Here is a 15964-nt window from a genome sequence, read left to right as displayed (position 1 = left end):
TTTTGGTCTCATATTATGCAAATAAGCTACCAAAAATAAGCAAAAAAATCATTTAAATGGTAGCTACTTGTGATTTAAACGATTATTGAACCAAAAAAAATCCTAATTTAAACTCTTTTTAGATTGATCTAACATGTTTAAAGAATATTATTTGTGATCAATATCATTTAAATGGTAGTTTATAATTTACAAATTGACTAGATGAAAAAAAAAATATTTTGATTATATGAACTAACTTGATTTAAATATATTCATCATATGTGATTAAGATAAGTTATCATGGTATATAATTTCACTTAGGTCTATCCTCTCATTTTGATTGTAGCTGTTAAATTTATTTGACTTAAATGATAATTGTCTTAGTCTTGTGATGGAGGATGAAACTAAAGGAAAGTGTTACATCCACAATATTTTCACAAGTTATAGTTGGTAATTTGTTATTGGTTTTAATTTGAATCTACAACTTAAATTACTTTTTTACCCACCCATAACAGTTAATAATAATCTGTCACTTAAAATTTGTTGTAAAAAAGTTGTGAACATAGCATTTCTTTTAAACTAAATTGTGATGCAGAAATTGGGAGCAACTATGTAACACTTGTTGGAAAAATTGGTTTTGCATCTCATACAAAACCCACAATGGAAGTAATAAAAGGATCTACTTCATTCATGTGAGATAACATGGAATATTTAGAATTTTAGAAACAAAGAATAGAAAGGCATACCTTGATGCAGTGAAATTCAAAACAAAAGAAGATCGAACTTGTGAAGATCTTTAATCTTCACCCCAATTCCAAATATGTCCAAGATGTGTGGTTTCTCAATCATTTATGTACACATTTGTTCAAGAGAGAATGTGTTTTGCAAAAACAGTATATTTCTCTTTTAATCGTACGTACATTTTTTAACTGTCAAAAGCAGTTACTTTATTTAATAACTCTTATTAAATAAACAACTTATTATCTAATTGGGTTAGCCTTTTGGACTAGCCCAATTGGGCTTTAGTGTGTGGCTTGGGATGAGACCAAAGGGACAAATGAAGCTCTAGCTCCAATGGGCTTCGGGCTTATCTATCAACTCTTGACAAGCCCAAAGTTACCATTAATTATATTTAATACCACTATGTAAATATAATTGCACTCTAAGCTTTATTAATAAAATTAAATCCCAAGACTTTATTATCTAAACAGTTAATTCATTCATGAAAATATTCATAGTAATACAAAGTCATAATATATAACTACCACTTTGAAAATTACTACTTCTTGATCCTTGAGTACCTGGTTTAATTCTTTAAATTATTTATATATATTTATGAAATCAAATTTCATAAAATATAAACTTTAGTAACTCTTTACTAAAGTGGTTTGGCCTAACACTCTGAATAACCAAACTCATTAAACTTATCTTAAGGGAATATTTTATATCTCTACAAAGAGACTATAAATTCCATCTTGAGAATATGTATTCCTTTAGCACTACATGTGGTTGCCCAACATACTAAGGTTTTGACCGTTGAATTAGATCTCACTCCTAATATATCAAAGCAACCTACATTTTATGATCGGGATTGAGAGTTTATGTAAATGAAAGTCGTGAGATTTATTATTTAGTTGGCAGTCGTTAATAGAATAATTAATCTCACAGTGGTCTAGTTTAATATGTCTTATACACTTAATAAGACACATCAACATATATCAACTAGAAGTCTCCACTTCTATGATCAAGACAAACCATCTTAGTTGACACGTTATGATCTTCACAGATGAAATGTCCAATTTCATCACTGACAACGAATTAAGGTTTTGAGTTTATAAAGAACTTGTAATTTATATTTTCTGTGACTAAATCACATACTATGCATCTCAAGGACTATATGATAATGTGCAAATATTCATGTTACTATTATTTTAGATAATAAAGCAACTTCATTATTTATAACATAATGTCATACATTATATCATACACAACATCATACAATAGGATTTTAAGACACTAATCCTAACAACACTAGCAATAGTGACTCAAGAATTGAAATGCTCAAGGAGGGTTGGTAAAAGCATAGTCACACTTTCATAAAGCAGGGGCTTTGGCTTTAAGAAGAGTTTATGATCTTAAAGGCTAGCAACCCAAGCTCTTGCAAAATGGGCAAGTAACCCTAGGTTTTTCGGATGTCCGAAAAGTTGTAATTTATCATATGCTTTTATTTTAGGCCTTGTTGTATTATGTAAAATTTTTTTGAGAAGAATATTTGTTTTTTAGTTTATGAAGTTTTCCTATTATCAGCAGCAAAAAAATAACCTTTTTTTTTTCTTAATCTATTGTACTCATTTGGCACAACTTACATATTTTTTTTCAGTTCTTTGAAATAAACTATTTAAAAAAACCTCCATTTAGAAAAAAAAGAAGAAGCTGTTCTAGAAATAAAAAAGTTTGGTTTCAAAAAGGATATGAATCAAACGAGTAAGAACTTCCTAGCAGGAAAGTAGGAAGCAGGAACACGTCCAATAATTGAGTCATGTCGTGATACTCGTCATTCCATTACAAAGATAGATTTAATAATAGAGAAGTTTCTACTAATTTTCTTTATATCATCACGTGCTTTTGCTTTAGGTCTAATCGCTTTTGCATTAAAAAAGAAAAAGTGCTTTTGCTTTAATTTTCTATAAGGTTGGCAGATTAATTATGACGGATACGTAGCAAAAGTAGTTGTGTTAGTAGCGTTGCTTTTAGTTAGACAAAGAATAATACTTAAAAGAGAAAAGTTGTGTCTAACAATATTTTCATAACAAATTTTTTTTAGCTAATTGTTACTAGTAGATAAAAAAAGTAGTTTCAGTTGTGGGTTCAAATTAAAGCAAATAATAATTTATCACATAGAATTCGTTGTGAAAACATTGTAGATGTAACACTTTTTCTACTTAAAATTATAAGAGTCATTCACCAGTTCCACAAATGTTTATTACGGTGTTAGAGTTCAATGCAATTTCAGTAATTAATGAATATTATAAAATTATTGTAATGTATAAAAGTATGTTATTCTTTGTCTAAAAAGAGGAACAAATGAAAATTAAAAAAAGAAAAATAAAATGGATTATCATGTGATGTGACAACTTATCATAGTAGAACTCTACTATCACAATCTAACTTGAAAAAAAAAATGATCAAAAAAATTGTAATTTTTCTATTCAATATGACATGAGTTACTTTCTTCTTTGGTAAAAAGGAAAAAACAAAAAAGGTGTAGAAAGCGTAAAATATAGCTCTTCTTATACATGTTTGTTAATTTATACCGGATCCAGTCTATGGTTAAACTGGATTCATTTCAAAATTTTGTTTGATCTTGATCAAACTTCAGTCCACAAATGATGGCAGTCCTTATATTTGAATTTGACCTCGTCAACTATAAGTCAGGCATACCATTCAATTATTTGGGTTTCATAAAGAAACCGCGTGTAACGGTGTAAGCTTCATTAAGTAGTTGACCATACTTTCTGGACATGATAAACAATTAGTGTAACTGTGAACTTAAACTTACGCCTATATATATTAAGCTACGACACTAGCTACCTAAACACACTTTGCTCCCAGATAAGATTTTGAACTCTCTGGCGAAGATAATATATCCTTTTCTTTTTGTTTCTTTCTGACATTAAGCAACAACAACCAGAATTAGCTAGCTAAACAAAGCACCCTGCGGCTCCCAGATAAGAATTTGAACTCTCTCACCAGGAAAATGAAGGTAATAATGAATACCATGCTGAACAATTATTTACAAGTTCTGTTCCTTATGTACTCCTAAGCATTTTTATGTCATTAATTGACACTTCTAAACTTTATTGCAGCAAAAGGTAGTGATCAGGGTCACCTTAAATAATGGCAAAAAAAATGCTCGGTCCAAGGCCATGCAGATTGCAGTTGGTCTACAAGGTACTCATTTTTATGTCTTTTATCTGATCATTGAATTGATTAGGAATTTAAAACTAATGATCAAATTGTTTTTCTTTTGGGTTCTTAAGGCGTGGAATCTGTGTCTCTACAAGATGAGGACAGCAGTCAGATTGTTGTTGTTGGGGATGACATTGATTCAGTCAACTTGACATCTTTGCTGAGGAAGAAAGTTGGATTTGCTGAGTTAACGAGTGTCTCGCCAGTCAGTACTGAGGGGGGAAAACCAAAGCAAGAGACCAAACCCAGTGAATCTGGAATACAATCATTGGTTTGGCCAACCTATCAAGCTGGTGTACCATATTATTATCAACCCAGTGCGCCATATTATGCATATGAAGTCGCGGGTTACAACCAGAACTCTTGCATTATTATGTGACCTACATGTAGGAATTATTTGAAGGCTAAAACTTGGGTAAAATTTCTTAGGTGCTGTAACTTGATTCTACGTATATATGATTCTTGAGATTGAATTTGATTTAAGAATCAAAAGTAAGAGCACTTAAAGTATAGAAATCTAGGAAGTGTGGATTGATTTTATGGTTCTCATTCAATGGGAAGGAGAAAATTTTGTTTTAAAGCATGATATGAAGTGATAATAAAATTATAGAGAGAGCGCTGTATAAGAGATTATTTTCATGTAATGGGCATGTGGTTTTTTGTTGAAATAAATTTCTTCAATATAGCATTAACAAAAATTCTCTAAACTGAGCAATTGGTGGAAAATGGACCTCTAATTAAACCTCCAAGTCAACCTCAAAATATCTAATAAAGCGGGGAAAATAGATCTGGGGTTCTAGTTAACTCAATTGATAAAGTCTCTGATGGTTGAATAAGAGATTTGGGGTTCAATCCTCACCTATATCAAAAACTAATTAGTGTCTTCATTTAATGATAATAAGCATTATCAAAAGCAAACGCCATAGGTTGAAACTCCCTAATAAAACAATAAAATAAAATAAAATAAAATAAAACCCGGGGATAAGGAGAAATTGTCATTCAATCGCAAGTTATTTACTAAATAAAATTAAAGATTTCTTAAAACTTCTTTATAGGTACGTAGGACATTTTTTACACAATTTTGGATTTTGATCATACTTATCTCAAAAAATAAACAAAGCCCAAAATCCATTATTATAGCCGTAAAATTGACATAATTCAGTCCACAAAACCAGCTAAACTCGGCTCCTAAAGCCAGTCAACAAGATTGATTAACTCTCAAGCTCACAAAGTTCAATAAAAGCCAATTTCTCAAGAATGAACGAAATTAAGCTATGTTAAGGCCATATTAGGGATTCATCATCATAAAAGACCCAACACCATAGAGTACTATAGATAAAAATAAAAGCTAGCTAAAATAGTATAGTAGGACCCATGAATAGCACCAAAAAGTGCAATGAGGCTTATAAATAGTAGTAAAATTAAGCTGGTTTTTTAAGCTGGAGCCTAACGCACACCTAATAACTTATAAATAAAATATCCTTGATGAAGTTGTCATTTTCATTGAATCTAGTCAAATTCTTTGTGAGATTCTTTCTATTTTGGATGCTTGAACAAACATACTAATAGCCCATATATGGATTTATAAATGAAAGGTAATTGTGTTAGAAGTATTGGTTAAATGATTTAGGGTCCATTTGAGAACAACTTATTTAACTAAAACTGAAAATTTTCTACTGAAAGCACTGTAGATAAAGGTAAAAGCTAGCCGAAATAGTATAGTGAGACCCATGAATCATATCAAAAGTGTAGTGAGACCCATGAATAGTAGCAAAAATAAGTTAAATAATAAATAAGTTGGCTTTAAACTCTAATCCCAAATGCAATCTAAATTTACCATATCATAATAACTTAAGATTTTGGGACAATCGGTAATTTAACATGGTATCAGAGCATGAGATCCTGAGTTCGATTCTTATCTCCTCCACTCTACCTTCCATTTAAATTTCCACATGTTGGGTCTCATTCATTAAAAGGTAGTTTTGACCTACATGTAAGAGGAAGTGTTAGAAGTTGGGACAATCGATAATTTAACAAATTATATTTAAAAGAAAGTCATCTATGGTTCATTCCCAAAAAAAAAAAAAAAAAAAAAAAAAAGAGTCAATTTCAACAATAAAGATATCATTTGTATACTTAAGAGTATAAATGGTGTTATGTTATTTTAAAAATTTTAAATGATATAACACTAAATACATATTTATATATTTAATATCTAATATGAACTATAAAATTAATTGGTTTCATATTCTGGCATCTACTAGTGGATCTAATCTATTTATTAAACCAACATGTTTTTTTCTAGAGTCGAGCTTAAGACATTGTATGATGAGTTACAGGCATTGTAGTTGTAATGTTTTTTTTTTTTTTTTAAGTACTCACAACACTAATATAAAACTTATGTTGGAAAATAGAAAAATAATTTTTCAAGAGATATTTATATTTATTTTTTGATATTTGGTATAGTATAAGAGTCTGGTGTTCAAAATTAATCAACTGAAAATGTAATATACCCGCCACGACCACTATCGAATTAAGGGACCCTTCAGGGAAAACTGGAAAAGTTTCATTCTATTTATTTCAATGCAATCTTTCTATGATTGAATACTTTGCTAGCATAATTTAAAGGCTCAGAAGGTGAATTCCAGCTCTTTCTAGGTAACCTCAATTGTCATTTGCCTGAGTTATAAAGGTTAAGGGGTTTCAAACTTTCAACTTTTCTTTATGCCAATAGAAAGTTCATCCTACTATGAATTCTGATGCTCAAATAAAAATTCAATTTATGGTACTCACTTTATGATGACTGCTCATTATCATCAAATAAGAACATCAGTTGATTTTTTATATAAACCGGGTTCAAAAATTAGATACTCCATACATAAAATGACAACAATTCTCATATGTAGACATGAGTTCGTAACCAGGTCAACTAAAGAGAAGAACCTTAAGAAAGCCCATGCCCCGTGGGTAGTCCAAGAAAGACCACAAAGCATTCATTGGCTTTTCATAAAGAGAACCGTGTGTTTGCCTTCTAAAAGCACAATACCCAACTTTTTGTAGGGCATTCCTCTACAACTTTTACTGGACAGATAAAAGGTAGTCTCAATTTTTGTTTAGACTAAAATTGGTTTATACCACTACCTCCACAAAAAAGTTAGAAAATTTTTTATACACTTCCCCCCTATGGATCCTATCCTATAAGCTATTGTGAATCTTGATTGCATAAAAAATAAGTTTTGTCTATAACGTGTTTGATAACTCTACTTTTAAATTATTCCGAAGAATCATTTTTCAAGACCATGTAAACAAAGTAGAAGTCAAAAGTTTGTTATTCTTACTACAAAATAAGTTATCGTATTCCCCCCCCCCCCCCCCCCCCCTTTTCCTCCCTTTTTAAGGGAGTCTACGTAAAAGGATCTCCTAAGATTTATATCCTCTTTTGAATTAAATTTCAAAATTTTAATTTTGTCAATTGAAATCTCAAACTTATAAATCCTTTTTAGTTTGAACAACTTGTTTATATCTTGACATTAAAGGAATAGAGAAAAATGAGTCTCTATTGATAAAACTATGGGTTCCACTTTGGTAATCAAATTTATTTTTTCTGCCAATCACTTTCTTACTCTAAGCAAAACTTTGTCTTTCCAAACAAAGATTAGTATCTTTGTTAACTTTTCTAGTTTCAAAAATTGCATACTTACTACTAGTTGTGTGCTAACTATTTATTCATAGAGTTCTTAGTGGTACATTTTTTTTCCCTTGAAGGGAAGATTATAAGTACTCTTTATCTGAAAAAATTTTCAATTAACATTTTCTGAAAATTTTATTAGTTTTCCCGTATTTAGTTATGACTTGGAAAATGAGTTAGAAAATATTTTTTGTTGTTTAGATCATATGAAAATCATTAATATTTATTGTAATTTTAAACAATTATATATATATATATATATAAACTTTCATTTACACACAAAAGAAAACTTCGAATGAGAAAATATTTTCAAAATTTTAGGCCATTTTCGAGCTTCAATAAGGAAAAAATACCCTAAATTTGGGATTTATGTAGTAAATTAAGTGGGAAAGCTACTTATTTGAATAAAAAAATGTCTTTTTTTTTTTTTTTTTGAGAGTGACAAAGTTAATGGTTAGTTGACACTATTCAATATATGGGGTATCAATGGCTAGTTAATGATGGATAATAGTTGGTATGTAGCAACCGAGAGGAGTTGAAGAGAGATAAAATAGTTCTTCGTGGTGATCTATTGAGTATGTAATGTTTTTGAAAATGTTTTCTACTCTTAGAAGGCAAATTTTTTTTTTTTTTTTTTGGGTAAACTGGCTATTGATACCCCATTTTTTTGCCATTTACACGATTATCTTAAAAATTTTGTTAGTTGGTAGGTTTCAAAACTATTTTGTAAACTAGCATCTTGAGCTCTAAAACTCGAGTCGAATGAAGGAACTTGAGTCTTGGACTTGAATTCCAAGAGGTGGCAAAGCTGATGTGGATAAGAAATCCATGCGGAACTTGAGTCACTAAGACTCAAGTTCCAAAAAGGAAAAAAATTTCTCAAATGATGACAAAAGAAGAGAAGTTCATATCTCTCATTCACATGTCCCACAATTAAATTTGATGTTCTATCAAAACAAATTCACCAAAGCAACAACAAATTAGTAGCTAGAGGTTTGTACTAATTCTTGCTTCAGCTTTCTTGGTCTAGATGACAAGTGACCTAGCAAAATCAACCCAAACCCATTTGGCTCACCCAAACCCACCCAATTATTAATTGGGTTAAATGGGTATTAACTCAATTAAACCCAATTAACATCAATATTTATTGGGTTTTAATTGGGTACCCAATTAGACCCAATTATGATCCAACTATCATTTCTACAAATCACCAACTCTAAAATGCCCCAAAACCACTAAAATTACCAAAATACCCCATCAACCTAAAAAATGACCAAAATAACACCTAAACCTGCAAATGACCAAAATCCCCCCTAAAATAAAAAAAAAATTAAAAAAAAAAAAAAACCAAAATAACCCCAAAACCCAAAAATGACCAAAATGCCCCCAAAACCTAAAAATTACCAAAATAATCCCAAAACCTACAAAATGACCAAAATACCCCCGAAACCCAAAATACCTCCCAAAGCATAAAAAATGTCCAAAATACCCCCAAAACCTAAAACTTACCAAAATAACCCCAAAACCTAAAAAATGACCAAAATATCATTTGAAACCCAAAAAATGGCCAAAATAACCCCAAAGCCTAAAAAATGACCAAAACAACCCCAAACCTAACAAATTGACCAAAATACCCCCGAAACCTAAAAAATGACAAAAATACCCTTGAAACCTAAAAAAATGACCAAAATAACCCCGAAGCCTAAAAATTGATCAAAATAATCTAGAAACCTAAAAATGACCAAAATACCCCCTAAAACTAAAAAATTACCAAAATACCCCTTAAACCTAAAAAATTACCAGAATACCCATGAAACCTAAAAAATGACCAAAATACCCTTAAACCTATAAAGTGATAAAAATACCCCTAAACTTTTGAAATAACCCAAAACCTCTAAAATGGCCACAAACAACTTGAAACCTCTAAAATTACCAAAAATACCCTGAAACCCCTAAAACGACCAAAATACCTCTAAACCTATAAAACAACCAAAATACCCCTCAAAATATCTAAAATGGCCAACGTACCACTAATCCTATACGATGAACAAAATACACCCGAAGCCTCTAAAACTAACAAAATAGGGGTTTGGGGTATTTTGGATGTTTCGAGGGTATTTTCGTTAAATTAAAGGTTCTAAGAGTATTTCAGTCATTTTGTAAGTTTTGAGGGAACGTCACTAATTTTTTAGGTTTTAGGGGTGTTTCGTTAACTTTTAGATTTTGGGGCCATTTTTTGTAATTCTCTAGGTTTTGGAGGTCATTTAAACTTTTTAGGTTTTGGGGATATTTCAATCGTTCTTTAGGTTTCTGAGGTATCTTAGTCATTTTTAGGTTTAGGGGGTATTTTGGTCATTTTCTTTATGTTTAGGGAGTATTTTGGTCATTTTTTAGTTTTAGGGGGGATTTGGGTAATTTTTAGGTTTAGGGTGTATTTTTATCGACTTGTAGGTTTAAGGGGCATTTTTGTCATTTTATAGGTTTCGGGATATTTTGGTCATTTTTTAGGTTTTGAGGATATTTTGGTCATTTTAAGGTTTAGGGGTTATTTTGGTAATATTTAGGTTTCAGGGGTACTTTGTTCATTTTTTAGGTTTCAAGGGGTATTTTAGTTCATTTTTAGGTTTCGAGGGTATTTCCATCATTTTTTAGGTTTCAAGGGTATTTTGATCATTTTTTAGTTTCTAGGTTATTTTGGTCAACTTTTAGGCTTCAGGGTTATTTTGGCCATTTTTAAGGTTTCGGCGTTATTTAGGTTAATTTTTAGGCTTCGAGATTATTTTGGTAATTTTTTAGGTTTCAGGGGTATTTTGGACATTTTTTGGGTTTTGGGGGGTTTTTTGTTCATTTTTAGGTTTCAAAGGTATTTTAGTCATTTTTTATGTTATAGGGGGTATTTTGGTAATTTTATTTTGTTTTGGGGGTATTTTGGTCATTTTACAGGTTTTGGGGGTATTTTGGTAATTTTTAGGTTTCAGGGGTATTTTGGTCATTTTTTGGATTCTTAGGGGTCTTTGGTCATTTTGTAGGTTTTGTGATTATTTTGGTAATTTTTAGGTTTCAGGGGTACTTTGGTCATTTTTTAGGTTTCAGGGGGCATTTCAGTTAATTTTTAGGTTTCGAGGGTATTTTGATCATTTTTTTTTTGGTTTCTACGTTATTTTGTTCAATTTTTAGGCTTCGGGGTTATTTTGGTCATTTTTTAGGTTTCAGCATTATTTGGTTAATTTTTAGGCTTTGAGATTATTTTGGTAATTTTTTAGGTTTCGGGGGTATTTTGGACTTTTTTGGGTTTTAGGGATATTTTGTTCATTTTTAGGTTTGGGGGGGTATTTTGGTAATTTTTTGGTTTTGGAGGTATTTTAGTCATTTTATGGATTTTGGGGGTATTTTGGTAATTTTTAGGTTTCAGGGGTATTTTGGTCATTTTTCGGATTCCTGGGGGTATTTGGTCATTTTGTAGGTTTTGTGGGTATTTTGGTAATTTTTAGGGTTCTAGGGGTATTTTGGTCATTTTGTAGGTTTCGTGATTATTTTGGTAATTTTTAGGTTTTGGGGTTATTTTGGTCATTTTCTATGTTTTAGGGGTATTTTGATCATTTTTTGGGTTTCGAGGGTATCTTGGTCATTTTTTGGGTTTTGGTGGTATTTTGGTAATTTTTTATTTCGGGGTATTTTGGTAATTTTATGGGTTTTAGGGGTATTTTGGTAATTTTAGATTTGAGCGTATTTTGGTCATTTTTAAAGATTTTAGAGTACTTTGGTCATTTTCACTTTAGTGGCATTTTGGTGATTTTGATAATTGGGTAATTAGGTAGGTTGGGGATTACCCATAATAATTGGGTTGAGTTGTATTTGGGTTAAAAACAATTAGTTAAATGGGTTTTAATAGATAAATGAGTTTTATATACCCAACCCAATTATGACCACCCCAAACCCACCCATTTACCACCCTTAGTTTCTGACAGCACATGCTTCATGATTCAGCTTTCTCCAGTCGCCTTAACTTTACTTAAAAGCTACAGGTTAACTAATACTTTTAGAGCATTTGTTATAAAAAAAAATATTAAAAAAGCAATTATTTTTTTCTTATCCCATAAATTATTTCTAAAAATATTCCCAAACCAATGCACTTAGGGCGTTCCTTAACCTTTCCTTACTTGAAATTATTATTATTATTATTATTATTATTATTATTATTATTATTATTATTATTTGAGAATCAATGATACTTAAAATTATAGGAGTCATTCATTGGTAGGGTACCTTAAATGTTTATTACGGTGTTTTTTTTTTTTTTTTAGATAGAATTCTACTCTAACCTAATCTAAGTGTATTTATATGTGAAACTCCCTCTTGGAGGCTTGACCCCCGGCCATTACGCCCCACACCTCACAAGCACTTATACTTGTGGAGTGACCATCGCACCAAGGACGTGCGGTGGTTACAGTGTTATAGTTCAATAAAACTTTAGTTATTAACAAATATGATATAATTATTGTCAAGTATAAGAGCACTAGCATTTAAGTGTGTTAATCACTAAAATTTTAGTATTTAACACACCAAATACTAAAACAAATCTATATTAGATGTCCCAAATGTTTTTTTAGCATATATTATTATTTTAGCATTTATTATTTTTCTTTAGCATTTTTGTTTGTATGCTTCTACTATTAGAAACGTATGGACCAAATGCTAAATGTAAAAACTCTTTTTTTTTTTTAATTCATTTGTTTCTCTCCCTTTCAGTTCAGTTTCTCTTTCTCTTTTCTCTTTCCTCTCTCTCACTCAACCCCTCTCTCTTCTATCAAACCAATTCAACCATAGTTGTGCCCACGGTTTCTGCTCCACGTAAAGCCAGTCAACGCCACTATCATCGTGATGGTGGCTTAGTTTTCATCTCCTTTTTGTTTGAAATCTGTCTTTCTCCCATTTCTTTCTATTATTTTTTAGACCCCTGAAAACACTTGTGTTTAACCAAATTTAATAGCCAAATTATTACTTAGGTCAATTAGGTGGATCTAGGCTAAATATTCATCAAACATATCATGCACAGCGAAAAACTAAATAACACAAGGTATGGTGACTCAAGAAAACCAATGAAATAATATAGTTTTAAGGTAAAAACCTAGGGGGAACGATCCCAAGAAAACAATCAACTATATCAAATAGAAGTTTATAGTAAAAAAATATACCATTCATAGTAAACTTAACTAAGATTATCCAATCCAATTTTGAACCCCCCAAACTTCTTTGATGTGGATTTGCTCCAACATGAACTTCCAGTGCACTCTTTAGTTCTACATCATAAACCTCCAGTCTGTAACTCCAAGACCACCCTTGAAGGTTTAGATCTAGCACCTTTGATGATTGGTATATATGCAGCAACTTTGGTTCTACTAGTTCTTATGATGTGTAGATTGATTTCCGATAGTGACTTTAAAAGGAGTAAGCACAAAACCTTTTAGATCTCAAAAGAAAAGCTCCCAAGTCTTAACAAAATATGTCTTAGGGTTTCATTTACATACTATGTGAATTAGATCTAAAACCCTAATCACTTACTGGGCTTAATGGGCTAATAGGTCGAAAAATAAATCCTAGAGATTCAAATCTCAATCGGTCGAACCACAGTCTTGATTAGTTGAAGCACAGTCTCGATCAGTCGAGCCTAGCATGTTTCAAATTCCTAAACCTGCAACTTCCTTGTTCTTGTATTCTAACTTGCAACACCTTGAGCATTGTTTAATATACCCTATAGAATCTAAAATCTATACTAGACATGTTTGTGCTCATGGTTTGCAAATTATTCTAAATCTGAACCTAGCACTCTTTATGCCACACTCTTTGCAGGGTTGTGTAAATGGTGTTAATGGTGGTGAAGAGATAGTCGATATTGCTAGGTTGTGTATATGGGTGTTATTTATGGTGGTGATGGTTGGTTTCGTGGGTCATCATATTTTTGGTGGGTTAGTGTCGGCAAAGAGGTTTTTGGGTTGATTTTTGGTTGGTTGATTAGATTCATCTCAATTTTTTGCTTTGTTGCTTTGTCTTTTAGGGGTTTTGGGTTGTTTATAGGTTTTTATTTTGGTATTTTAGGAAGGTGGTGGTGGTTAGCAAGCCATGGGTGGCGGTGGATTGATTTTGAGTTGGATTGCTCTAGTTTTGGGTGAGTTTCAATAGGTTTTGTTTTGAAATTTTTGTTCTAGTGGTGATATTGGCTTCTTGTGGTGGTTGTTGCTTCTGAGGGTGGTGATATTTTTTGTCTTTGTTTTTGTTTTAATAAAAGGTAGGAGTTTTTTTAAGTTATTTTAGTGAGTGATTTGCTAAAGAAAGAGATGTAATGTAGGTTATATTATAAATGCTATGCTAAAAGTATAAATAAAAGTATAAAATAACTTTTTGGTATGTTAAAATAGATTTTCTTTTGAACACCTTATGTTAAGAGCATTAGCATCATGTGCTAAATGCTACATTTTTAGCATTTAGCACACCTAACACCAGAAAATAAGTTGCTTGAGATGTTCTAAATGCCAAAAATTTGCAGCATTTGTGACCTTACCATTCTACGAATAGAACAGTAAGGACACAAATGCTAAAACTAAAAACATTTTTTATTCATCTCTCTCTCTCTCTCTCTCTCTCTCTCTCTCTGTGAAACCAATCCCAACCTCTTGCTGCCACCACCTCTGCTCATCACCTTTACATGCCGCCTCGTCATCTCACCTTCTTGCTTCTTTGCCATTGTCAATCTGAGTAGTCTAAGTTGCAGGTCGGCTGAATTTCTTTTTCCTCTGATGGTGGTGAGTTTCAGGTGGTGTTTTTGCCTTTTTTCCTCCTCTAGTGGTGGTGAGTTTCAAATGGCAGTGATTTTGATTGGTTTTCATGGTGGAGGGTAGTGGTGAGGTTCACAGAGAGAGAGAGAGAGAGAGAGAGAAATTAATAAAGAAAAGAATAGAACATGATATTAGAATATGTGATGTAGAATGTTTTTATTCAAATGCTATATTAAAATAGTAAAAGTAAGATTTGGTATATGAATGTAGCATTTTTTTTTTTTTACATCAGTGGATGCTCTAAGAGCACTAGCATGAGTTGTGCTATGCTAAATGCTATTTTGACACACTAAAACCTACTCTTTTTTTTTTTTTTTTTACCAGATCATTTGACAGTATACTCTATATCACATGATCTATTTTAAAATTTTAGACACATTAAAATAATTTTAAAAATACTCCTTCAAATAAAAATTACATATAAGCTTCTTTGAAAGAGAATAGTGGCATGGGAGGGAGAAGAAAGATATCTCACAAAGAAGATGTGACACAAGGAGAGAGAAAAAAACCATTAAAAATTTTAAAGTATTTTGACCGTACTATACCATTTATAGAACATCATTGTAGCTTCATGCTATTTCTTTTGGCATTTGGTACATCTTATATGAAGTATGGATTTTGGTGTTTGGTGTGCCAAATACTAAAAATTCAGTATTTGGGACACCTGATATCAATGCTTTAAGTATGTTATTAGTTGTCTAATATGACAAACAAATGAAAATTTAAAAGAAGAAAAGAAAAGAATTTTTTTTTTCATGTGATGTGACTACTTTTCAATGTAGACATTATATTACTTCAACCCTATCAAAATCTAACTTGTAAAAATAAAATAAAATGCTCTAAAAGATTGTAACTTTACTATTCAATATGAAATGAGTTACTTTCTTCGTTGTTATAAAAATAAAAAGAGTAGAAAGTGTAAAATATTGTTGGGGGGGGGGGGGGGAATTTGACACGACATGAAATTAGCAGGTTATGAGCTGAGACTTAATGGATTCGTGTTATATTCGGGTTAGCTGGACTAATTCGCTTAATAAACATGTCAAGTTTATGTCTAACTTATAGAACTTGTTTGACCCATTTAATTAAATGAAATTTTATCAATATACCCTTTAAACTCTAGGTATATAAACTCATTAGTTGTTGTGGTTTATTTTTTTGACATATTCTGATTAATTATTTGTGATATTAAGAAATGATTTAATTTTGAATGATTATTTGTGATACATTTACTTATTATTTATGAATTATATATATATATATATATTCATAGTTTAGATTAATTTGGTTAATACTAAAATTTGTATTTTTTTTTTTCACTTTAATAAAATTTGTTAAACAGGTCAACATAACTGATCTGTTTAATAAATGGATCATGTTAGAGCTGAGGGATCTTATCCCATTTAATAAATATGTTAGGTTTGTGTTAATCCATATAGTCAAATACTTATAAGTCAACACAACGTGAATTCGACACGCGAACACAAATCGTCAC

At 31.1% G+C, this 15964-nt stretch overlaps 2 protein-coding genes across 4 annotated transcripts in view; one reads left to right on the top strand and one right to left on the bottom strand.

Annotated features, from left to right (window-relative positions):
* The window catches only part of LOC115986343 (heavy metal-associated isoprenylated plant protein 46-like), a 60781-nt gene extending 56302 nt beyond the window's left edge, over positions 1 to 4479 (top strand). Inside the window, exons 1-3 of one of the 2 annotated variants that reach the window (XM_031109210.1) lie at positions 3570 to 3742; positions 3846 to 3930; positions 4020 to 4479. In XM_031109210.1, the coding sequence (XP_030965070.1) occupies positions 3737 to 3742; positions 3846 to 3930; positions 4020 to 4327 (399 nt within the window). In that variant the 5' untranslated portion in view covers positions 3570 to 3736 and the 3' untranslated portion in view covers positions 4328 to 4479. Of the gene's footprint in view, positions 1 to 3569; positions 3743 to 3845; positions 3931 to 4019 lie in introns of those variants that run through there. The other variant, XM_031109211.1, reaches the window with a different exon arrangement.
* LOC115986339 (zinc finger CCCH domain-containing protein 48-like) overlaps positions 1 to 15964 on the bottom strand; it is a 32373-nt gene that overhangs the window by 7863 nt on the left and 8546 nt on the right. The gene's annotated exons all lie outside the window — the stretch shown is intronic.

The sequence above is a fragment of the Quercus lobata genome, chromosome 4 (genome assembly GCF_001633185.2).
Source record: "Quercus lobata isolate SW786 chromosome 4, ValleyOak3.0 Primary Assembly, whole genome shotgun sequence".
Classification (NCBI taxonomy): Eukaryota; Viridiplantae; Streptophyta; class Magnoliopsida; order Fagales; family Fagaceae; genus Quercus; species Quercus lobata.
The sequence above is the reverse complement of the archived record's forward strand: the minus strand, read 5'-3'. Positions and strand labels throughout refer to the sequence as shown.